The 25,057-nt window shown below is 46.0% G+C and overlaps 1 protein-coding gene across 1 annotated transcript in view; it reads right to left on the bottom strand.

The window, feature by feature from the left end:
* LOC126176643 (uncharacterized) overlaps positions 1 to 24,209 on the bottom strand; it is a 36,742-nt gene extending 12,533 nt beyond the window's left edge. The window contains exon 1 of the mRNA XM_049923801.1: positions 23,950 to 24,209. Coding sequence (XP_049779758.1) covers positions 23,950 to 24,209 — 260 coding nt within the window. The remainder of the gene's footprint in view (positions 1 to 23,949) is intronic.
* Between the last annotated feature and the right edge of the window lie 848 nt (positions 24,210 to 25,057).

The following is a 25,057-nucleotide window of genomic DNA, read 5'->3' as shown; positions in this document are numbered from 1 at the left end:
TTCGCATGGACTACTTAGTTTGTATATTTTGCTTATTTTTTTCATAGTTCCACACAACTTCTTCCGGTTTTCTCGATTGATCTGTGTTCAGTTTTTCAAGGCCTATCCACTGTGCCAACTTATAACTAAATCTGAGGGGGGTGCGATGGGGATGTTCCCTTGTCAGAGCCATTTGAACCATTTGAGCCTGAAGAAGGTTGATCCACTGCCCATCTAGGAGAATCAGTAATATGAATACGTGGTGTCTGCGCATTCGGACTTCATCCACTGGGTCGTTTTAGCATATTGTGAAAATTTATGTTCTACAACACTCTCTACGCCAGAGTCAAGTTTTCTGTCTGAATATTTCTCTCCGTTAAAAATGACCTTCTGCTTGCTAGGAACTCGTTAACAGAATCACACGACTGGTCTGACAGTCTGTACGGTCGTATAGTGTTCCACAGGCGGCAGCATGGTACTGTGTGGAATGCCTTCTTGAAAGCAAGGAATACGGCACCATCTCGGGCGCCAATGTCTATAGCTTGTTGGGTCCGTTGGGCGAAATGGACGAGCTGGGTTCCAGAAGATCACTGTTGATAAAATTCATGTTGTTTACGATAAAAAGAGATTTTCCGACACGTACAAGGAATTTTTAGCATTTGTAGCTGCTCAAATATGACACCGAATTGGTTTTTAATGGAACTGTATACTGGCGAAGAGTTCTCGGGCTTCCATCCGGGTGGCGCTGTCTTCAAACTGCGACGTTTCGACGAGTGACGTACTCATCATCTTCTGGCGAAGTGCCAAGACTTTGCGGATGCCGGTCCCTTTATACCTGCGGCGTGGCCCCCATCACCTGGCCGCGGGGGGCTGGCTCCAGAGGAGCCGGCGCGTGGGTTGGAGGGAGAAGCGAGTGCGCTGTTCGTGTCTCCGTCAGAGCATTCCGTATACTGTTTTGTGTAGCTTTCGTAAGAGAGCTGGAAGAGTTGAGAGGTGGCATGAGCCCCCTCTCATGTTTCTATCTTACGATTTTCCTCTCTAATCGCATGCGGTGAAAAGTTGCTATTCCTTCACTCGCGGACTTCCCACGCAGCATCTCTTGTCACCCGGGTGGTCCGGTGACAGGTGGGCACTGCTGATCTTGAAAGGGTAAGCCGACGGGTGTGAGGGAGTCGAGTGAATGCTTTCCAGACGCCGACATTGTCGACATTGTAGAACAGTGGCGGAGACACGCTCGCGGGGGCCTGAAGTAGCGGCTGGGCTAGAGGTTCCGTTACTTCGCAGAAACTTAGCGAAAACAGTTTCTGGCGAGCTACCAGCGAGGCGTGGGAATGACGTGTGTACCCAGGCAGTTTTGGTGAGCAAATTGCCGCGCTTTCTGCAAAATCGTAACTGTGATTGGCTTGCTCAGAGCATAGCTCCGTGACGTAGCAAAATGGGCGCAGAAATTTGCGCCAAGAATCTCCATTGGTGGAATGGTAGTGCTCCAGCAATAGAGTGGAATTTTCCGCCAGTTTTCGAGTTGCTGATTGGAACGGTTAACCACGGCCACGGTCGTGGGGGCAGGAATGTTCTGTGTTCGGTTTGTACAGGTGCTCTTGTGGGGAGTCGGCTCTCGCCTTTCGGTCAGAGTAGGTTACAAGACTGAACTCTCGCTGCTCTGGTCAGCTTGCCTTCCGTTGGCTGTCTAATTATCATCACCACGACGGGACGTCAAAGCAACCAGCCATCGCCTCCGGTATGCCAGATCGTGTCCGTGCAGTTAAGAAGACAGCTTGGTAATGTACGTCCGCAGCACCAGCAAAGCAGGCAATTTTGATAGGTGATAATCCGAGCTCAGCAGGGCGCACCTGTTTGTCTTTTCTAACTTTGTTCTGTCTTGGGTGTTCATTGTCTGAGTTCTCACTAATGTAGCAGCAATTAATGTTGGGTTAGCTGTGTGTCTCTCTTAAGACTTGAGTTGCAAGGAATTGGCTCCACATACCACTTCGTCATAAATGTCACAATCTAGTTTAGGGACAACTTCACCTTCACAGCATTTATTTGAGTATCCAATTTGAGTCAATTTGGTGTATTGTAAATGTTTCATGTGTTTTTGTTTATTATTTTGAGTTATAATAAATCATATTGTTATTTTGGACAGAACTTTCGTTCTGTTAATCGGTAGAGCAACCCTATCATTTCTCACTATGCTAATGAAACTTTCCTTTATTTAACTTATTTATCAAATTAAACAATTGCAGGTGCCAAACTCTTTTCTACTCCACTTGCAGGGTCGATTACAGTCAGTTCGCGTTTCTTTTTAATCCATGTGCAACAGCAAAAGTCGGAGTTAGAATAGGGGGTTTAGAGCATCATTTACATATGTAGATTCTAGAAGAATTTAGTGTTAAATACACTGCTAGCCCCGGACCTCGCAGAGTATTTCGGTAACTTAACGTGTGTCAATATATTAACAAGATGACCACCATCAGGAGAAAAAATCTCACAAGCATTTGTCTGACTGCAACAAATGTGAACAAGCACGTATGGCTTTTGAGTTTACCTGTAGGCTTGATGCCCGTGAGTCACTGCTCTGTTGCTATAGTGATCAGACATCTTGCTTGTGAACCTGTTCGGGCTGCCACTCTCACACTCCCTATTTTCTGTAGTAGAGACAGCTGTCTCACGTATAGGTTACACCACTTTCGGTCCGCAGTGACAGGAATACTTCGTGGAGGTGATGATAAGCACAGTAGTTTGTTTTCCAGGTGCTGTGTCTCCCAAAATACGGATCACAGCCATACGTAGAAATGTACCGAGCTGCTTAGTATTCGGGTGCAACTTTGTTAAATCTGACGTCCACCAGGCAAGTACTACACTATTTAGTCACATTAACGTGACCACCAGTTACGAACCTGAATAATCACCTTTTGCAGCACGGACCAACGCAAAAAGTGCTGAAAGAGGGTCAGTGAAGTTCTGGAAGGTATAGTTAGGGATGTGGAGCCACTGCCATGAGCAGCTTGTGATGTTTCAGTTAAATTCTAATTGATATGTCTAAAAAAAATTTTTTATTTAAACGATGTCGAGTGAAAATCGACTCAGTAAAGTAACCTGCCTTATACTAAAGGTTAGTGTCAAGGAAACCTCTGTCACTATGTCAAGATATAAAAGTGTTATTTTTGTGATACACGTTCGTTAAAAAGAGAGTGTATTTTGTGAAAACATTAATAATTTTGTGAAAAACAAAATATGGAAATGGATGTAGTTTATAAATGTACTGATTGTAATATTCTAAGGGTATTAGAACATTTAATTCATTTAAACAAACTGAAATCATAAAGGGAGGGAATCCACTACCGGTTTTAGACTGCCAGTCTTTTCGATGACCTAGGCGCGAGCACCGCAAGGGAGGAAAAGAACGGAAAGTCTCAGGCAGCTGCAGTCGAACCTTGGCATTGTACGTATTTTGGGGTGCCATATCTGGCGATCTGAGGCTTAAACAGTAAAAATGCTGTGTGAAAGTGCTTAATATTTTGTGCGACAGTAGCTTATAGTTCCGGAAGTCGTCTCCAGTTTATTTTGTGTCAGAAAACGAGATTTCTACGTAACGGAATATGCAGCAACTTAACATGGCTACTGTATGTGCATGGTAGTAATAAATTAATTTCATCACTGTAGACGTGCAGGGCTATCCAAATTTTCGTTCAGCAAGCTACAAATTAAACATCGATACGACTGCAACCAATAAGGCAAGACTTTTTCGTTTTAATAGTATTTAGCAGTGTATCGGGATATAACAGACAACCACATAGTTTGGCAAAGTTTTAATATAGTTTTGTTGACACTATTTGTTAGAATCGTTGTCCCAGAGTCACGCAAAAATCCAATGTTTCCTGTCCCATTTGTAAATTTTGTGTAATCGTAGTTAATTAATTTTGGTGTTGTGACAATTTTTCAGTGTGGTTTAAAAGTCATTTCCTAGAATAATTGCTTACCCTCATTTTGAAGAGATAATAAGCAGGGTCGCTTTGATATGGCATTGTAAAGTTCATTTTTACGACATTTATTACCTTTAAATTTGCATTAGCGGAATATTAACCTTCCATAATTATTCTAGGTAAGGATGGCAGCCATTATGCCGTTTAAGTATATTTCAGTCCGCTTCCACTTTGTTTCTAAGCAAAATTGTTGCTAAATGAGTCATTAAGATAAATTTACATCTGGCACACTCAAAAACATAAAGAAGGTATTTAAATTGCTGCTTCAGAGCTGGCGACCATCTTCGTAGATAATAGTCTTTCTTTCAGAGGATCTGTTGTAAGGTTATTCTACATAGCTGCAAGCTGTTTGCTATGGGGGTACGGATAAGATCAAATCCGGGTAGGCCATATGAAGTGTTGTGTGCGTAGTAACTTTTGTGGTGTACCAGTTGTGAAAATCGAGTCCCATTATGCACACCTCGCTTTGGAGAGAATTTTAAATCATAAATGTTCAAAAATGTTCAAATGTGTGTGAAATCTTATGGGACTTTACTACTAAGGTCATCAGTCCCTAAGCTTAAACACAATTAACCTAAATTATCCTAAGGACAAACACACACACCCATGCCCGAAGGAGGACTTGAACCTCCGCCGGGACCAGCCGCACAGTCCATCACTGCAGCGCCTCAGACCGCTCGGCTAATACCACGCGGCAAATCATAAATAGGTGCTTTGTTAATAACTGTATTCTGTTGGATAATATGCGTCAAAATTTCTGTTAGAGATTGTTATTAATGTTAGTGAAAACGGTGAAATGTTGTGCAGTTGTAACGAAAATGCTCCACCAGGCCAACTAAAGGCTGTATTTTTCTGAGAATGAGAAGCGGCACGTAGGGAGCGCAGGAGGGACGACAGTTCTCTTTTGTCTGGCAGTAATGGCAGATAGCGATACACGCTTGTGGTGTCGTGAATTCGACCGCCAACCAAGTGCACTTCCTCAGCGCGGCCAACATGGTTCAAATGGTTCTGAGCACTATGGGACTTAACATCGGAGGTCATCAGTCCCCTAGAACTTAGAACTACTTAAACCTAACTAACCTAAGGACATCACACACATCCATGACCAAGGCAGGATTCGAACCTGCGACCGGACTGAAGCGCCTAGAACCGCTCGGTCACCGTGGCTGGCGCCAACATGATATTTTCCCTTCTGGAGAAATAAAAAATTTACTCTGCACATTATTAATTCCATTTTAAGCAATATTAACTGGTAATAAAGCAAAATATTTTCACGTTCGTAGTTAAAAGCATTCGTTTCCCTCCTACATAACGTTAAAAAACAGTTCTCTTGCACGCGGCCTGGATATCCAAAGGTGAGTCGGTCACATATGGAACCGGTGTGTTCGGTTGCAAGCTGAACAGGGTTTCTCGGCTGAGGACCTATGGAGCGAACGGCCCGATCGAGGTGGTCCCGTAGATTCTCGATTGGGTCTAAATTGAGGGAGTTTGTAGGCCAAGGGGAGTACGGTAACCTCATCGTGGTGCTTCTAGATCCATCGACGTATACTGCAAGCTGTCTAAAATGTGCGTTGTCCTGCTGGCATCGTTCCAAGGAAAACCAAATTGCATGTTGGGGTGGACATGAGTCCCATGTATAGATCCATACTTCTGTTGATCCGTTGTGCCTTCCAGAACGACGATATCACACAGGGTATGTCGGAAAAAAAAATCCCCAGGCCATAACAATACCTCCTCGTGGGCCTTTGTGACTGTTATTGCACACTGTCTGTGTGGTGTCACCGCCAGACACCACACTTGCTAGGTGGTAGCTTTAAATCGGCCGCGGTCCATTAGTACATGTCGGACCCGCGTGTCGCCACTGTCAGTGATCGCAGACCGAGCGCCACCACACGGCAGGTCTAGAGAGACTGACTAGCACTCGCCCAGTTGTACGGACGTCTTTGCTAGCGACTACACTGACGAAGCCTTTCTCTCATTAGCCGAGAGATAGTTAGAATAGTCTTCAGCTAAGTCCATGGCTACGACCTAGCAAGGCGCCATTAACCATTTCTAGAGAGAGTCTCACTTGTATCATCAAGAATGCTGTATACAAATGATGGATTAAAGTTAAGTATTCCAGCAGCTACGTACTTTTCTTTATAGCATTCATTACGTATCCTGTTACAGACCTAAGCAAGCCTGCGTGAGTTGACGCGTGCATTTCGGCCTCCTCCTGCAACACAGTGTTGGCTCTTCTGCCAACACTACAGTCGGCTTTCAGACGTTCCTCGCCGTACATGCCAACGTCCATCTGTCACCTGAAAAGGCAACGTGTCGCCACTCTGTGGACGTCCAGCTGCGGTATTGGCGAGGAGATTCCAGCATTCGTCGCCAATGAAGAGCACGGTTGCATGAACCAGTCGTCCACTGCAGAAGACACTACTCACAAGGGAACCTCCCCATCGCACCCCCCTCAGATTTAGTTATATGTTGGCACAGTGGATAGGCCTTGAAAAACTGAACACAGCTCAATCAAGAAAACAGGAAGAAGTTGTGTGGAACTATGAAAAAATAAGCAAAATATGCAAACTGAGTAGTCCATGCGCAACATTGGCAACTTAAAGGAGAATGCGAGCGTACGAGCGCCGTGGTCCAGTGGACAGTCGGCTCGCAGCCGTGCTAGGGTGCGGAGCTGCTCCGCGCGCCGTCCGACGCTCCGCTCTCGGCGGTGTTTACTTCCGCGTCGCGGTGTTTGTGTCTATCGAGTCCAGTACTAACGTACACCATGGCGCACTCGTACCGCCGTGCAACGATCAAAGTAACGTTTCAGGCCGAACATCCACGACCCAGAGCTTTCGAAGTCGAACAGTTCATACGTGAGGATCTACGTTTGAACCCCCAGGACGTAATCGGCATACATTTTTCCATCACTGGAAGTGTTGTCTACATCAAGATGTCGACGGAGGAAATTTGCAATGACATAATTCACCGTCATGCCACCGGACTGAAATTTAAACACTCTGATGGACATATGGGTGCTGTGACAGTCGCCCATGCTGGATTCGGTCTCCGGACATTGCGGGTGTTTGAGCTCCCGTTCGAGGTGCCTCAGGATCATGGTCTTGGGTCACGTCGCGGAGAAGTGGCAAACATTTACGACCTATCCCGTATTAAATGGCGTCCGGCAAATAAAAATTGAGCTGACGAAACATGTCCCATCGTACCTGCTGATTGGCGGTGTGAGGGCCATCGTCATGTACGATGGACAGCCACGAACGTGCGCAGGATGTGGCCAGGAGGGACATGTACGTTCCGAATGCTTACACCACCGTTTAATACAGCCGTTACGTGAAGAGACCCAGGCTTCGACGGTCACGTCCTTACCCATCACCTACGCCAAGGTTGCACAGGACCCCGTCGTACCAATCTCGATTGCGCCAGCAGCATCGTCAACGCCACCCGCCGCAGCACAACGCACCGAGGACACAAGCACGGCGTCGCCTCCAGTGCTCGCTTCAGGACCGTCCGGTTTGCAGACCGAAACCGGTGTTCCTGTTGGAACCAAGGACGTCGACCTCGGTGTCGTGCCGACGTCTGCCTTTGTCCAGACGTGTTCGGCGTCAGACGACGGGCGACCACATTCTGATTCAGAAGGCCACATCAGAAAACAGCGGTCGGCTCGCAAACACAGGAAACGACGACGAACGCCTTCCGATGACGCCCTTTCTCAGACGGCCCCGCGAGATGTCGACCTGATGTCTGACGGTGATCTCCCACATTGCGTCCAGTCACGCGATGTGGCAGCAACAGGCGCCCCTCCTGTGACGCCTACTCTCCCAGCCAGGGACGTGTCCTCGCCGTTGTCAACGAATGATGACGGCGGTCCCCTGCCACTCATGTTGCGAAATCCACAACACCCGTTCCGGAAGTACGTGACCGTCACATGTCCACGTCGTCAGCTTCCTGGGCCGATGACGTTGAAGAAGAAGTGGAACAGACTGCCAGCGTGTCTGCACACGAGTCCACCTCGGCGACACTGGGGCTGGCGCCCCGCCAGTAATTATCACCACTGCGGGACCACCGGCGGGTCTCCTACTGCCGGCTACTTCTACCGCACGTTCTGCAAATACTGAGGATGGCCGTACACAGCAATATCGTATCGCCACGATGAATCTGGCCACCATTCGTGCCCCCCATAAACTGGCCATGTTCAGAGACACTATTTACTCTGCGGATGTGGATATAGCACTCTTACAAGAGGTGTTTGTGGCTGACTTCCTAGTTCCCACCGGATACAACGCCCATGTTTCCCCCGCATCCGATACCGGTAGCGGCGTCGCCATCCTGCTACGCGACGCACTCCCAGCAGAGGACGTCATCTACCTCCCCACTGCGCGAGGTATGGCCCTCACACTGTTCGGCGTGCGTATTATTAACATCTACGCTCCGTCCGGCACTGGCCGCCGTCATGACCGACAAACTTTTTTTGCCGAAAGCGTCACACCCCTCTTCATCGGTCCGCAGGACGATTTGGTACTCGGTGGGGATGTTAACTCGACACAAGAGCCCGCGGACCAACTCCCGCGACATTCCCCTTGTGCATCTCTCTCCGTGGTCATCGACCGTCTCCGACTTGTTGACACATGGAAGAAGCTCCACGGAATTCAACCGGGCTATACATTCTACACCTCTCACTCGTCAAGCCGCATAGATCGCATCTACGTTACCCGCTCCCTTGCTGATGGCACATTTCATGCGGAAGTCTGGCCCTTGGCCTTTTCAGACCATGATGCGTACCTCTGTGACGTCACTCTCGCCCGACAGCAAGTGCGGCATAGTCGTGGTCTGTGTAAACTCAATGTCGCTCACCTGACCTCCTCAGACTGTCGCCGTATGGTCGAAGAAGCGTGGGCACGCTGCCACCATCGTCGAGAAGCCTATGACTCCACCTTATCATGGTGGCTCTGCTGTGCAAAGCCGACCCTCAGGAAGACTCTGATGAGTTATGGGAAGGAATTAAAGGCGTGGCAAACTAATACCCTGCACTTCTACTACACCATTCTACGTGACTGTACGACGATGCCTTTCTCGCCAGCCCGGCAGTCGATGGTCCATCGCACGAAGGCGCAGATCTCTTTGATCATGCGGCGTAACTTGGAAGGCACTGTAGTCCGTTCTCGAGCTTCTAATCGAATCCCTCAAGAACGTCCGTCGATGTACTACCTCCTTCAGGAAAGACAACGACGACGACGAGCTCCGATCCAAGTCCTCACTGATGTGGAAGGGCGCCGGCACGACACCCAACAATGCATCGGTCGTACTCTCCATGCTCATTTTGCCGGGCTATACGCAGCCGTACCGCATTCTGCAGCACTGATCACAGAAGTCGCTCAGCTTACTACGAACACTCTTCCGGAGGATGCAGTGCATGACCTCCAAGACGACGTAACCACAGATGAAGTGGTAGATGCTGTCAAGGCGGGTTCCGATAACAGATCTCCTGGACTTGACGGTATACCCATCGAATTTTATAAAAGTTTTCACTATTTGTTGGCTTCCACGTGGACGGCAATCGCACAAGAGCTGAGGTCACCGATGACAGTGGTCCCGAGTGCCTTTCTAGAAGGAATTATTATCCCCGTACATAAACCGCGCCGTTTATCGAGGGTCCAGGACTATCGACCAATTACTTTGCTCAACAGCGACATGAAAATATTCACACGGCTACTGGCATCGCGACTCAAGAAGGTCGCACGTTACGTCACAACCTGCGACCAGACTTCCCTAGGAGGCGACAACAACATCCGTACGGCCCTTTGCCGTTACAGAGACATGATAGCATTAGCGCATCATCAGCGTCTCCCAGGGGCCTTGGCTTCACTGGACTTTAGCCAGGCTTTCGACCGTGTTGACCACTTCTATTTACGGACAGTTCTTCAGCATATGGGTTTTCCTGGCGGTATTGTCACAGTGGTTATGCGCCTGTTGAGTAGTGCAACCTCTAAAATCATGTACAATGGTCGCCTTACACCGTCCCTGGTCATCGCACGATCTGTACGACAAAGATGCCCTCTTCCCACAATTTTGTATGCTTTCGCCTTGGAACCCCTGCTCCAGGGCATGCGCCAACGTTTGGAAGGCATGGCTGTGCAAGGCCACCGTTTTTGTTGTACAGCCTACGCAGACGACATAGTACTATATCTGCGCAGTGAAGATGAAGTACGAGCAGCACTGACATGGGTGGCGACTTACGGCGAAGCGTCGGGGAGCTGCCTCAACGTGTCAAAATCCAAGGTCCTGCTCATTGGTGAGGGCTTGCCGGAGAGATGTGCTGCCCCCCTTAGTGTCGCCGCCACCATACGGTGTCTTGGACTTCACAGCAGACCTGCGTCCCTCAGCGTCTATCAATGGTAGACGCTTGCTGCAGACAATCAGAGCAAATCTCGCAGATCACCGGCTACGAGCTCTCGACGTTATCCAACGCGCGCAACACGTGAACATGTATCATGCTTCCCGTATACCACACGTGGCTCAAGTACTACCAGTCCCAAATCTCCTGGCCCGACGACTGTTGATGGCTTTCGGCTCCTTCGTCAGCTCGGGGATGTTATTCAAGGTGCAGTATGAATCCCTTGCACTGCCACGAGATCGTGGCGGGGTGGGACTCATCCACGTGCCGACTCGTGTCAAGGCACTATACGTCAGCTCCCAACTAAAACTTTGGCATCGTTGCCCGCAGAGCCTTACTAGCCTCCAGCTTCACAACTTTGCACCGGCCTCCTTGTCCGCCCCAGTACTGGTATCGACCATTCCAACCCCCTTTTATTACATCCAACGATTTTTCCTGGAGTTCAGTTATATCTACCGGTCCTTACCACTTACACGCTTGTACCTCTCCGAATTGTTACAACAGTGCCGCCCGTCCAACCCCATCGAACGTAAGCATCCACAGTAAGTGTGGCGACACATATGGAAGGCGACCCATGCCCGTTTTCTCGAATCAGACGTTCAATCAGCGTGGTACATCACCGTGAATGGCAAACAAGTTAACCGAGATCGTCTGCACCGCATCCATCTTGTCGATTCATCCCTCTGCACCCACTGTGGAGTGGATGACACGGATGTCCACCGGTTCCACTGTGGCACAGCGCTCGACGTCTGGACACTTGCGCGGCGAATTTTGGCGTTTCTTACTCGCCAGACACCGGCTCCGATCGACGTCCACATGCTTTTGTACCCCGATAAGACTTTCTACCCCTCCGCCAAAACTAACTCTGTGAATTGGATCTGTGGCCACACGATCCGCTCTTTTTACTTCTGGCGACAAGTCTACGCTAGGATATTGGACTTATCTCAACGACCGACACTGCGTCCTGATACGCAACCCACGCTATAAACAATATTTTTCCAATTTCTTACGGAGCACTTTCGATGACCCAGCTGGTAGCTGGAACGTCCAAGCCCTGAGAAGCTGAAAACTGTATAAACCGAACCGAACTGAATAGATCTGCTACCCAGAACCCACGCCTACGCCATGAGGAGACACGTTTGGACGAGCTGGCATGCTGTAGGTGGATACACTTCAGGAGCTCCTGTAAGAACTGGACTTTAACTACAAGTCGCACGACGACTTAAAAACAAAAAAAAAAACTTTTCCTTATTTATTCCTCATAATTTGTTCTTAAAGAAAAAAGAAATTTGATTTTGGCTTTGAGAAACTTTTTTTTGTTCCAAAAGATTGCTTCTTCGCCAACAAGACGAAGGAGACTCATTTTTGTTTACTGGAAGGAGAAACCAGTATAATTGGAGTCTTTGTTTTCTTTTGAAAAAAAAAAAAGATGGTAGAGCACTTGCCCCCGAAAGGCAAAGGTCCCGAGTTCGAATCTCGGTCGGGAAAATCTAAAAAAAAAAATAAAAAAAATAAAAAATGTGGTTAGCGTGAGCAGCTAATGAACGAGAGGTCATTGGTTCAAATCTACCATCGACTGAAAATTTTAATTTTTTTAAATTTCAGACAAATATTATCTGTCCGTCCGTCCGTCCGATGCGAGGTAACTGCTCCGTAGCATGGGGACGCTACACCTAAACAAACATCGAAACACACGACGTCAGTCGACTAAAGCGCACGGAAGAGAGAGTATTCCTGCTAACGAGGCTCAGTGGCTGGCAGTTGACTGTCCGCTACTTTGGACGAGAGTGCATAAATACGTGAGATGTATTCCGTGGGCATATGAATCCAGCAAATATGGCTCGCGCCTTCAATAACAAGGTCAATGAATATTTTCCGAACTGTAGGTTTGCTGTGTGGTCGCAAAACACAGACACTAAACTTATTACAGTGAACAGAGACGTCAATGAACGAACGGACGTATCATAACTTTGCGAAAACAAAGAATCTAAACTTTTCAATCGAGGGAAGACTTGAAACAAGGACCTCCAGCTCCGCAGCTGCTCACGCTAACCACGTGACCACGGCGCTGGTGCGCTCATATCATCCTTTATGTTGCCTATCTTGCGCGTGGACTACTCAGTTTGTATATTTTGCTTATTTTTTTTTCATAGTTCCACACAACTTCTTTCTGTTTTCTCGATTGATCTGTGTTCAGTTACCGAGCGGGGTGGCGCAGTGGTTAGACACTGGACTAGCATTCGGGAGGACGACGGTCCAATCCCGCGTCCGGCCATCCTGATTTAGGTTTTCCGTGATTTCCCTAAATCGCTCCAGGCAAATGCCGGGATGGTTCCTCTGAAAGGGCACGGCCGACTTCCTTCCCAATCCTTCCCTAATCCGATGAGACCGATGACCACGCTGTCTGGTCTCCTTCCCCAAACCAACCAACCAACAACCAACTGTGTTCAGTTTTTCAAGGCCTACCCTCTGTGCCAACTTGAAACTAAATCTGGGGGGGGGGGGGGGGTGCGATGTGGAGGTTCCCTTGTCAGCAGCATTTGTTGAACAGTCACTGAGGAGACGCTGTTGGTAGCCCCTTGGTTCATCTGGGCAGTGAGTTGCTCGGCAGTTTCTCATCTATTGTCTCATACACATCCCTGCAGCACTGGTTCTCCCCTGTCATCTATGACCCATGCACGGAATACTTCAGCCACGTAATACACCAGTAGTTTAGAGACCTAGTCGTTTCGGAAGTGCTTGCACACTTTTCCAAATGTCAACAATCGTGCCGTTTTGGACATCAGATAAATCGCTCCATTTCCACATTACGGTAGTGAATGCACTGTTTTCCCTGGCCTCCTGACATGCTTTAAATACCCTAAGGTGCTAATGCTGCCACCTGTCGTCTGTGAGTGGTTCTCGCACGTTGACCTCCAACATAAGCAGTGGTCACAGTAATTTGACTGAGCCAAGCATTTTATACATCCACCTGACGTCCCACAATTCTCAACTGCACACCAATCCACAAAAGGCGGATACAAAACGACACACCGGTCCACTTGAAGAGTGTCAGCAGTACCTCAAAACAGCGTCAGGACGTGGACATCATACGAGTGATCGTAGTTACCGTTTATTGGATTCAGGGTAAACCAGAGTGTATGGCAGTGCAAGTGAACATTTAGCTAGTGTCACGCACCATCTTAAGACTACCGTTTGGTAATGTATAGTTTCCATCAACAAATTATTGTAAATTGTTGATAATCTGATTTACTATATATTTTTTGCAATAATTGTGCCTAGCTCCATCTGGCCTTGGGATGAGATTGTGTGGTTGCTGCGTGCGAGCAAGCCACGTCATAGTAGCAACAATTTCCTATGGTGCAGGGTTCTCTTCCTGACACGTATTTATGCTTGACACCAAGAGCAGTTGGTGAATACAACGCAGCAGTTGTTTCAGTATCGACCAATCTTTCGTATGTAAATGTCTTCACAGTTAACTAGGACTATGGTATGAAGATTAGCATCTCCAAAACGAAAGTAATGTCAGTGGGAAAGAAATATAAACGGATTGAGTGCCAAATAGGAGGAACAAAGTTAGAACAGGTGGACGGTTTCAAGTACTTAGGATGCATATTCTCACAGGATGGCAACATAGTGAAAGAACTGGAAGCGAGGTGTAGCAAAGCTAATGCAGTGAGCGCTCAGCTACGATCTATTCTCTTCTGCAAGAAGGAAGTCAGTACCAAGACTAAGTTATCTGTGCACCGTTCAATCTTTCGACCAACTTTGCTGTATGGGAGTGAAAGCTGGGTGGATTCAGGTTACCTTATCAACAAGGTTGAGGTTACGGATAAGAAAGTAGCTAGGATGATTGCAGGTACTAGTAGATGGGAACAATGGCAGGAGGGTGTCCACAATGAGGAAATCAGAGAAAAACTGGGAATGAACTCTATAGATGTAGCAGTCAGGGCGAACAGGCTTAGATGGTGGGGTCATGTTACACGCATGGGAGAAGCAAGGTTACCCAAGAGACTCATGGATTCAGCAGTAGAGGGTAGGAGGAGTCGGGGCAGACCGAGGAGAAGCTACCTGGATTCGGTTAAGAATGATTTTGAAGTAATAGGTTTAACATCAGAAGAGGCACCAATGTTAGCACTGAATAGGGGATCATGGAGGAACTGTATAAGGGGGGCTATGCTCCAGACTGAACGCTGAAAGGCATAATCAGTCTTAAATGATGAAGTTAACTAACTCTTCCAGTTTCACATGCCAATGAGTGATGCGTGATAGGGTTAAATCTACGTATGTATATGTCGATGTAGGTGTATATACATGTCTGTATGTATGTTCCACATCTCTTCATAAGCCGTTGGACCGTTTTCAACCTATCTGGGTACGCATATCACTTACTGTCTGGATAGAATTGCTGTGGAACTAAGAAGCAATTTCCTATCAAAGGCGTAGTGGTGCCAGTGAAAAAGTAATGTAGGGCACAAAGCATGAATACCCATACTTTAGCCATCCATTATTAGACAATGATAGCATTTGGTGCCTTCCAAGAAACTTTACACATAATTTAAAACCTTCTAGAAACTTTTTCTCGCTGACAACCAGCACAAAATGATGAAAAAGAAATGTTTGTAGCTTACTACTTTCTCGCTGTTCGGGTAGAAAAGGAAAACAAAAAAGTCTTCACAGACTTTTCTATGAACTCCTGGATAATTCGTTTCGTCGGCTTCTACTTCTAGGAAGTTATATTGTTCACTAGCATTATAGTCTCAATGCCAACTGCTTTTCTACAATAATAGATCGGTGATATTATGCCTAATCTAATCGGTATTACATCTGCTTTGACGGAGAGAACGGTTAAAACACAGAAAAATGAAATTATTAGAATTTTGCGACAAAAGTCTTTTAAGAAATTTTCGTCGCTGCTTTATAACTTTTTAGACATTTAAACTGAGTGTAGACTGCCAGATTACGATTTCAAAGTTCCAGTTTTCAATCCACAGGCCCTGCGAATCTTTTTTTTTCTTTTTTCGTATCATTTATCGCGTCTTTCTCCTCGGATTTATTAATATAAAGAAATACCATGCAGCGCTCGGGTACAGGGTCCATGTGAGACTGTAGGTCTGTTCGAGGAGGCTGGGTCAGAGGAAGACAAGGGAATATCACCTCCCAATAAGACAATGGCTAGTAAAACACTTCCCTAACAACTAGCAGCACACAACAAGCGTTTATGAGGAAATAAATAGGTGTAGAGTATGTGTCACCTGAGTTTTTAACCTTACCGCTAAATATTTTTTAAATGATTATGGGGTCATCCTCCTCAGTCAGACAATAAAATAAGAGACTCTTACATTTAAAAAAAATTCTAGTGAAAGAATCAACGTAAATCTTTTTGCACATTATTTACTGAACCTTGGACTTCTTTACTGATTTTTTAAAGAAATTCAGTCATCATTAAGCCCCTCATCCGAGGAGTTGAATTTGCTCCGTCCAAAATAAGGTGTGTCCATAACGCAAGTCCGACATTCTGAAGGTCTTACACGAAATCAAAAAGTAGAATATAAATAAACGTTATGAACTAAATAACATCACCTACCAACCGGGTCCGCCTTTAGTAACACTAAACAGAACAGTAATTCAAAATACGAAAAGCAGTGCAAGATAGAAAATGAGAATGGAAGCACCTGTTAAATGTGTTCTATGCGATCAGTGTACTTGACAATAACTGTACAATAACAGTAACAATACAACAATAACTATGTTCAACATGAACAGGTCGTGTCTGTATGATTACCTTCTGCCGGTGTAATACAGATACGGTGCGATCCATCTTCTGTTAATAAATACGTCACATTTTCTACGTGGTTAGTATACTATAGACTACATTACTGGATGGGAACAATAAATACGAAGGTAGGTGTTATTGGTCCAGTCCCTTTGTCACCTACATCTTCCTCAGGGCTGGTGGATTTACAGGAAACGTTGTCTGCTTACAAACTAGGTGAATAGAATGGTCGGGAATTAGTTTGATAGCCGAGGAACTGCGATATACCTGCAAATATCTCAGTTGTCTGAGACTCAACGAAAAACCAGTACCTTAAATATCTCGCGAAAACCACGTAGAAAATTCCAAGGACCTGTTTTCAAGGTAGAACCGACCACATTCTTCAGCCTCCTACGCATCGAGACCGCATAGGCAGTGAAGATAAAATTAAAGCTTTAACTGCAAGAAAAGAACCGAACATAACTTTATTAGTTTTAGTTATTACACAAGAACCAGCTATATGGTAAATTTTAAGCAGTTTGTAATTATTACATAATGGAAACAATAGTTACGAAGTAGCAAAGATTTTTGCTTCATAAGTATTAATTAATTCTGACCCAGACTCACTGGTTTTCCACTACCATGTCATCAACTTAAACTCATCATATATATATATATATATATATATATATATATATATATATATATATATATATATATATATTACTACATGACAATTTTTAACTCAGAAACCAAAAAAGAAAGAAACATAACGTCCTAAATAATTATGATAATGTCTCGAATGGAAAACACACAGTTGCACTAATTATGTTTATCTTAAATCCTGACCATGGTGTCTGCTATAGTAATATAGCCTTCTTCAGAAGTCATAAGCTTTTAAAAATGAAAAATGTTTTAGCCCAGCGGCTGGGTCAAGATCAATAAAATAAAATAACTTCAACAGACATAAGTGCAGTGGCGGGGGACATACTGAACCGTAAGTAATTTTACTTATGATCGAAACAGGCTTATGTCTGTCGAAGTTATTTTGTTTATTGATCTTGACGCAGCCGCCGGGCTAAGACATTTTTCATTTTTAAAAGCTTATGACTTCTGAAGAAGGCTATATTAATATAGCAGAAACCATGGTCAAGCTTTAAGATAAACATAGTTAGTGCAGCTGTGGGCTGTTTTTCATTCGAGACAGTTTCGTAACGGTTGCTGGTGTTGCTGCCATGATGAAAATAATGAATTACGATAGTACATATATGTACACATAGTACATGACCTTCTCGGATTAGCTCGAGTCTACTTGTTGTAACTATCCACAACTGCAGACGAAACAATTGTAATTCATCATGAAACTTTATATCATCTGTTATTCTAACGGAAGACATACAGTAAACTATTCGAAAACACGTTCATGATCGAAAATGTTACTGATTTTGAGTGACTGGGCTAAACTCAAATCCACTCAAAATCTAGTCGATACTATTTTGGAAGTCTAATTCATAATAACGTCTAAGCAAACTACATGTTTCCATACAATGAAAAATCTGACTACATATTTTCATACTAAGGCAACAGTTACGACTTAAATCTGCTACAATTCTTTGTAGGTTTTCGCTGCAAAAAATACATATTCGACTTCAGATACTCTTTCTTCAGTACGTACTTCTGTCACCATCAAAACTGGAGTTAGCATCTTGAGGAATGCTAGGCGCCATAAAACCGGTCACCCTCTAACCGAAACACATGCGAGTCGTCTCCTTTCAGCTTATATAAGCACGCGTGCCTGTGGTTGCTGAAGTTCATACACTGTAAACGTTTATACGAAAGGTACATGAAAGACTGGCAGTAGTTGAGGATAGAGTGTGGTTGGCTTGTAACCTAGCCGCAGTGTTATTCAAATTAGCAAAAGGAGCAAAAACTTTCACCTTTTTCCATGACGTTGCGTATCTGTAGCATACAACGAACGACCTGGAAGAACAGTCGAAAGGAATGGTAGACTTCGGAAGCAGTTATAGGATGAATGTCAACAAAAGTTGAATTAAATATACAGGGTGATTCAAAAAGAATACCACAACTTTAAAAATGTGTATTTAATGAAAGAAACATAATATAACCTTCTGTTATACATCATTACAAAGAGTATTTAAAAAGGTTTTTTTTTCACTCAAAAACAAGTTCAGAGAAGTTCAATATGGCCCCCTCCAGACACTCGAGCAATATCAACCCGATACTCCAACTCGTTCCACACTCTCTGTAGCATATCAGGCGTAACAGTTTGGATAGCTGCTGTTATTTCTCGTTTCAAATCATCATTGGTGGCTGGGAGAGGTGGCCGAAACACCATATCCTTAACATACCCCCATAAGAAAAAATCGCAGGGGGTAAGATCAGGGCTTCTTGGAGGCCAGTGATGAAGTGCTCTGTCACGGGCTGCCTGGCGGCCGATCCATCGCCTCGGGTAGTTGACGTTCAGGTAGTTACGGACAGATAAGTGCCAATGTGGTGGCGCTCCATCCTGCTGAAATATGAATTGTTGTGCTTCTTGTTCGAGCTGAGGGAACAGCCAATTCTCTAACATCTCCAGATACTGTAGTCCAGTTACAGTAGCACCTTCGGAGAAAAAAGGACCAAAAACTTTATTGGCTGAAATGGCACAGAAAACGTTCACCTTAGGCGAGTCACGTTCATACTGAGTTGTTTCCCGCGGATTCTCAGTGCCCCATATACAGACATTGTGACGGTTGACTTTCCCGTTAGTGTGGAAAGTTGCTTCATCACTAAACACAATCTTTGAAACGAAAGATTCATCTGTTTCCATTTGAGCAAGGATAAAATCACAGAAATCGATTCTTTTAATCTTATCAGCTGCAGACAGTGCTTGAACCAATTTCAGACGATAAGGTTTCATAACTAACCGTTTTCGTAGGACTCTCCATACAGTTGATTGTGAAATTTGCAGCTCTCTGCTAGCTCTGCGAGTCGATTTTCCTGGGCTGCGAACAAATGCTTGCTGGATACGTGCTACATTTTCATCACTCGTTCTCGGCCGTCCAGAACTTTTCCCTTTGCACAAACACCCATTCTCTGTAAACTATTTATACCAACGTTTAATACACCACCTATCAGGAGGTTTAACACCATACTTCGTTCGAAATGCACGCTGAACAACTGTCGTCGATTCACTTCTGCCGTACTCAATAACACAAAAAGCTTTCTGTTGAGCGGTCGCCATCTTGGCATCAACTGACGCTGACGCCTAGTCAACAGCGCCTCAAGCGAACAAATGTACAACTAAATGAAACTTTATAGCCCCCTTATTTCGCCGACAGATAGTGCTTAGCTCTGCCTTTTGTCGTTGGAGAGTTTTAAATTCGTAAAGTTGTGGTATTCTTTTTGAATCACCCTGTATTAAAGAATCAAGGGTTATACATTGCGTACAGAACAAGAAACACACTCGAGTCACATTTACAGACAACAGTAGGCAAACCGGATAAATGCCAAGAAGGAGATTAATGACAGTTGGAATATCAGTAATGTGGATAAGTAAATCTGGGAATGACAGTACGGAATTTCAAAACTCGGTATACTGAAGTGCTAAAGAAACTGGTATAGGCAAGCGTATTCAAAAAAAGAGATATGTAAACAGGCTCAACACGGCACTGCGGCCGGCATTGCCTATACAAGACAACAAGTGATCTGGTGCAGTTGTTAGAGCGGTTACCGGTGCTATAATGACAGGTTATCAAGATTCAAGCGAGTTTGAACGTAGTGTTATAGTCGGCGCACGAGCGATGGCATACAGCATCTCCGAGGTAGCGATGAATGGGAACTTTCGCGGACGACCACTTTGCGAATGTACCGTGAATCTCAGGAAACGGGTACAACATCAAATACTCGACGTCGCTACTACCGGAAAAAGATCCTACAAGATCGGGACCAACGACGACAGAAGGGAATCGGTCAACGTGACAGAAGTGCAACCCTTCCCCAAATTGCTGCAGATTTCAGTGCTGGGCCACGAACAAGTGTCAAAGTGCGAACCATTCATCGAAAAATGAGCACTACGGGCTTTCGAAGGCCCTCTTGTGCACCCTTGATGACTGCACTACACAAAACTATGCTTCACTACGTCCCGTCAACACCGACACTGGGCTTTTGACGACTGGAAACATGTTGCCTGGTCGGACGAGTCAGTTTCCTATATACAGGGCTATTACAAATGATTGAAGCGATTTCATAAATTCATTGTAGCTCCATTCATTGTGACATATGGTCACGACACACTACAGATACGTAGAAAAACTCATAAAGTTTTGTTCGGCTGAAGCCGCACTTCAGGTTTCTGCCGCCAGAGCGCTCGAGAGCGCAGTGAGACAAAATGGCGACAGGAGCCGAGAAAGCGTATGTCGTGCTTGAAATGCACTCACATCAATCAGTCATAACAGTGCAACGACACTTCAGGACGAAGTCCAACAAAGATCCACCAACTGCTAACTCCATTCGGCGATGGTATGCGCAGTTTAAAGCTTCTGGATGCCTCTGTAAGGGGAAATCAACGGGTCGGCCTGCAGTGAGCGAAGAAACGGTTGAACGCGTGCGGGCAAGTTTCACGCGTAGCCCGCGGAAGTCGAAGAATAGAGCAAGCAGGGAGCTAAACGTACCACAGCCGACGGTTTGGGAAATCTTACGGAAAAGGCTAAAGCAGAAGCCTTACCGTTTACAATTGCTACAAGCCCTGACACCCGATGACAAAGTCAAACGCTTTGAATTTTCGGCGCGGTTGCAACAGCTCATGGAAGAGGATGCGTTCAGTGCGAAACTTGTTTTCAGTGATGAAGCAACATTTTTTCTTAATGGTGAAGTGAACAGACACAATGTGCGAATCTGGGCGGTAGAGAATCCTGACGCATTCCTGCAGCAAATTCGCAATTCACCAAAAGTTAACGTGTTTTGTGCAATCTCACGGTTTAAAGTTTACGGCACCTTTTTCTTCTGCGAAAAAAACATTACAGGACACGTGTATCTGGACATGCTGGAAAATTGGCTCATGCCACAACTGGAGACCGACAGCGCCGACTTCATCTTTCAACAGGATGGCGCTCCACCGCACTTCCATCATGATGTTCGGCATTTCTTAAACAGGAGATTGGAAAACCGATGGATCGGTCGTGGTGGAGATCATGATCAGCAATTCATGTCATGGCCTCCACGCTCTCCCGACTTAACCCCATGCGATTTCTTTCTGTGGGGTTATGTGAAAGATTCAGTGTTTAAACCTCCTCTACCAAGAAACGTGCCAGAACTGCGAGCTCGCATCAACGATGCTTTCGAACTCATTGATGGGGACATGCTGCGCCGAGTGTGGGAGGAACTTGATTATCGGCTTGATGTCTGCCGAATCACTAAAGGGGCACATATCGAACATTTGTGAATGCCTAAAAAAACTTTTTGAGTTTTTGTATGTGTGTGCAAAGCATTGTGAAAATATCTCAAATAATAAAGTTATTGTAGAGCTGTGGAATCGCTTCAATCATTTGTAATAACCCTGTAGTATCGAGCCGCTGGACATGTGACGGTATGGAGAGAACCTCAGAAACCCATGGACACTGCATGTCAGCAGGGAACTGTTAAAGCCGGTGGAGGCTCTGTAATGGTGTGGGGCGTGTGCAGTTGGAGTGATAAGGGACCCCTGATATATCTAGATACGACTCTGACAGGTGACACATACGTAAGCATCTTGTCCGATCACCTGCACCCATTGTGCATTCCGACGGACTTGGTCAATGCCACTAGGACAATGCGACACCCACACGTCCAGAATTGCTACAGAGTGGCTCCAGGAACACTATCCTGAGTCTAAACACTTCCGCTAACCACCAATCTCCCCAGACATGAGCATTATTGAGCGTGTCTGGGATACCTTGCAACGTGCTGTTCAGAAGAGATCTCCACCCCCTCGTACTCCTATGAATTTATAGACAGCTCTACAGGATTCATGGTGTCAATTCCCTCCAGCACTACTCCAGACATTAGTAGAGTCCATGCCACGTCGTGTTGAGGCTCTTTCTGTGCTCGCGGTGGCCCTAACGATTAGGCAGGTGCACCAGTTTCAGTGTATAAAGGATGTCTAAGAATCTGGAAGTATGAAAACAACATTTCTTAATTTGCTGAATACATGATATGATATGGACATGCATCATGCAGTAAGGAACAGGACATGGAAATTGTGATAGTGAACAAATTGCAACAAATAACTAGTGACGTTACAGGAAAACTTTCATACACGAAGAGCACTGACAATAAAAAGGAAGTAATTAATGACCTCCCGCCCGGTTACCTGCGCGGCCAAGCGACACGAATCCGCCTGGCGGATTAGTGTTAGAGTCCGGTGTGCCGACCAGTCTGTGGGTGGTTTTTAAGGCGGTTTTCCATCTGCGTCGACGAATGCGGGCTGGTTCCCCTTATTCCGCCTCAGCTACACTATGTCGGCGATTGCTGCGCAAGCACTTTGTCCATGTACGCGTACACCAAAATTACCCTTCCACGCAAACATTGGGGTTACAGTCGTCCGATGTGAGACTTGCCTGGTGGAGTGACCAAACACACACACGTCCTCCGCATAGTGAAAAGGGCAAGTGAAATTTTGTCATAATTGTGGGCGAAGCAAACGCTGTAAATCGGCGATCTGGAGTATGAGGACCAAGCAAACACATCTCCACGACGACACACAAGGTCTAGGGACACATGGAAGTTGTAAGAAATACCAGACGATAATTCAGCTCCACAAAACTAATGCCGGAAAATTTGTTTCTAACCTCAGAAACATGAGAATAACGTGAGAAAACGTAACAGATTAACATACTTGTAACTACTACGTAATCCATTTATGATAAATATACAAACAAACACGTTGAAAATGCTTTATAAATAAAAACAGCGAAACGTGTATGGTTAAAAAGAAACTACCTTTCATTTCTCCAGAATGAGATTTTCACTCTGCAGCGGAGTGTGCGCTGATATGAAACTTCCTGGCAGATTAAAACTGTGTGCCCGACCAATACTCGAACTCGGGACCTTTGCCTTTCGCGGGCAAGTGCTCTACCATCTGAGCTACCGAAGCACGACTCAGGCCCGCTACTCACAGCTTTACTTCTGCCAGTGCTTCGGTAGATGGTAGAGCACTTACCCGCGAAAGGCAAAGGTCCCGAGTTCGAGTCTCGGTCGGGCACACAGTTTTAATCTGCCAGGAAGTTTCATATCAGCGCACACTCCTCTGCAGAGCGAAAATCTCATTCTGGAAACATCCCCCAGGCTATGGCTAAGCCATGTCTCCGCTATATCCTTTCTTTCAGGAGTGCTAGTTCTGCAAGGTTCGCAGGAGAGCTTCTGTAAAGTTTGGAAGGTAGGAGACGAGATACTGGCAGAAGTAAAGCTGTGAGTACCGGGTGTGAGTCGTGCTTCGGTAGCTCAGATGGTAGAGCACTTGCCCGCGAAAGGCAAAGGTCCCGAGTTCGAGTCTCGGTCGGGCACACAGTTTTAATCTGCCAGGAAGTTTCATACCTTTCATTTCGTTGCAAAGACAGAACCTACTTCCATAAATTTTAAAGGCGAAAGATTTCATATTTCTACCAAAAAGAAGATTCATTTCGTTATTTTTAAGAAATTTTGACAGACGGTCTCCGTCTACTTGTTCTTCGTACGCCCCCAGTAACCGGACGTACAACGGGCAATACATGCCACGCCTGGCGAGCGCAGCCCGCCGCCTGCTAGCAAAGCCTCTTCGCGGTCGTACACCCCTGGCGGCCGGGCGCACAGTGAATAACGCGCACGTGCGAATAAGGCCGGCGGCCGTGGGTGTCGACGCGGGCGGCGCAGCAACCTTTTGAACCTGGCGGCTCTCCTTCTCGGTCCGTGGGCGTTTTTGTGCGGCCCGGCCTCGGCCTCGCCTTGGCGCCGTGCCGTGGCGCAGGTAGGCTGCATCCCATAATGGGACACTTGCTGTTCCCATGGAGAGCGGGCGCGCCGCCTCGCTGGCGCCGCCAGGTATGTCAGGGCTGTCCAAACTCGCGGGACGGTAGCGCGTCTGCATCCGGCAACGCCCGGCTCCCCGGAATAACTGCAGGTGTTCCATAACCAGGTAGACGAAAGCACCAGACCTCCATTTCTTCGCTTCATATTGGTTTGTACAACTGGCTTTTCGGCTAGAATAGCCCAGACAATAGATCGACCTATCCTAAAATAAAACTACTAAGAAGAAATCTATATTTATAATTACATCTACATTCCGCACGCCACCTTGTGGTGTGGGGTAGAGGGTACTTTGTATACCACTGTTACCGTCTCCCCCCCCCCTCCGCCCTTTCATGTTCCATTATTCGCATAAAGCCGGCCGGTGTGGGCGTGCCTTTCTAGGCGCTTCAGTCTGGAACCGCGTGACCGCTACGGTCGCAGGTTCGAATCCTGCCTTGGGCATCGATGTGTGTGATGTCCTTAGGTTAGTTAGGTTTAAGTAGTTCTAAGTTCTTAGGGGACTGATGACCACAGATGTTAAGTCCCATAGTGCTCAGAGCCATTTCACCATTTTTTTTTTTTTTAATTCTCGTAAAGAATGGTTGTTGGTAAGCCTCCGTATAAACTCGAATCTCCGCAATTTTACCTTCGTGATTTTCCGCTAGGTGTACGCAGGAGGAAGCAATACACTGGTTGATGCTTCTAGAAACACACGCTCTCGAGGCTTTAAGAGCAAACTACAGAACGTGCAGAACGCCTCTCGAATAGCGTGTACCACAGGAGCTGACTGAGCATCTCTCCATCTACATCCACGCTCGGCAACACACCGTGCGGTGGGTGGCGGAGGGTAGCCTGTACACTACTAGTAATTTTCTTTCCTGTTACACTTGCAAGTAGAGCGAGGAAAAAACGACTATCTAGATGCCT

Source organism: Schistocerca cancellata, chromosome 3 (genome assembly GCF_023864275.1).
Source record: "Schistocerca cancellata isolate TAMUIC-IGC-003103 chromosome 3, iqSchCanc2.1, whole genome shotgun sequence".
In the NCBI taxonomy this organism is placed as follows: Eukaryota; Metazoa; Arthropoda; class Insecta; order Orthoptera; family Acrididae; genus Schistocerca; species Schistocerca cancellata.
This window is presented reverse-complemented; position numbering and strand designations above follow the sequence as displayed.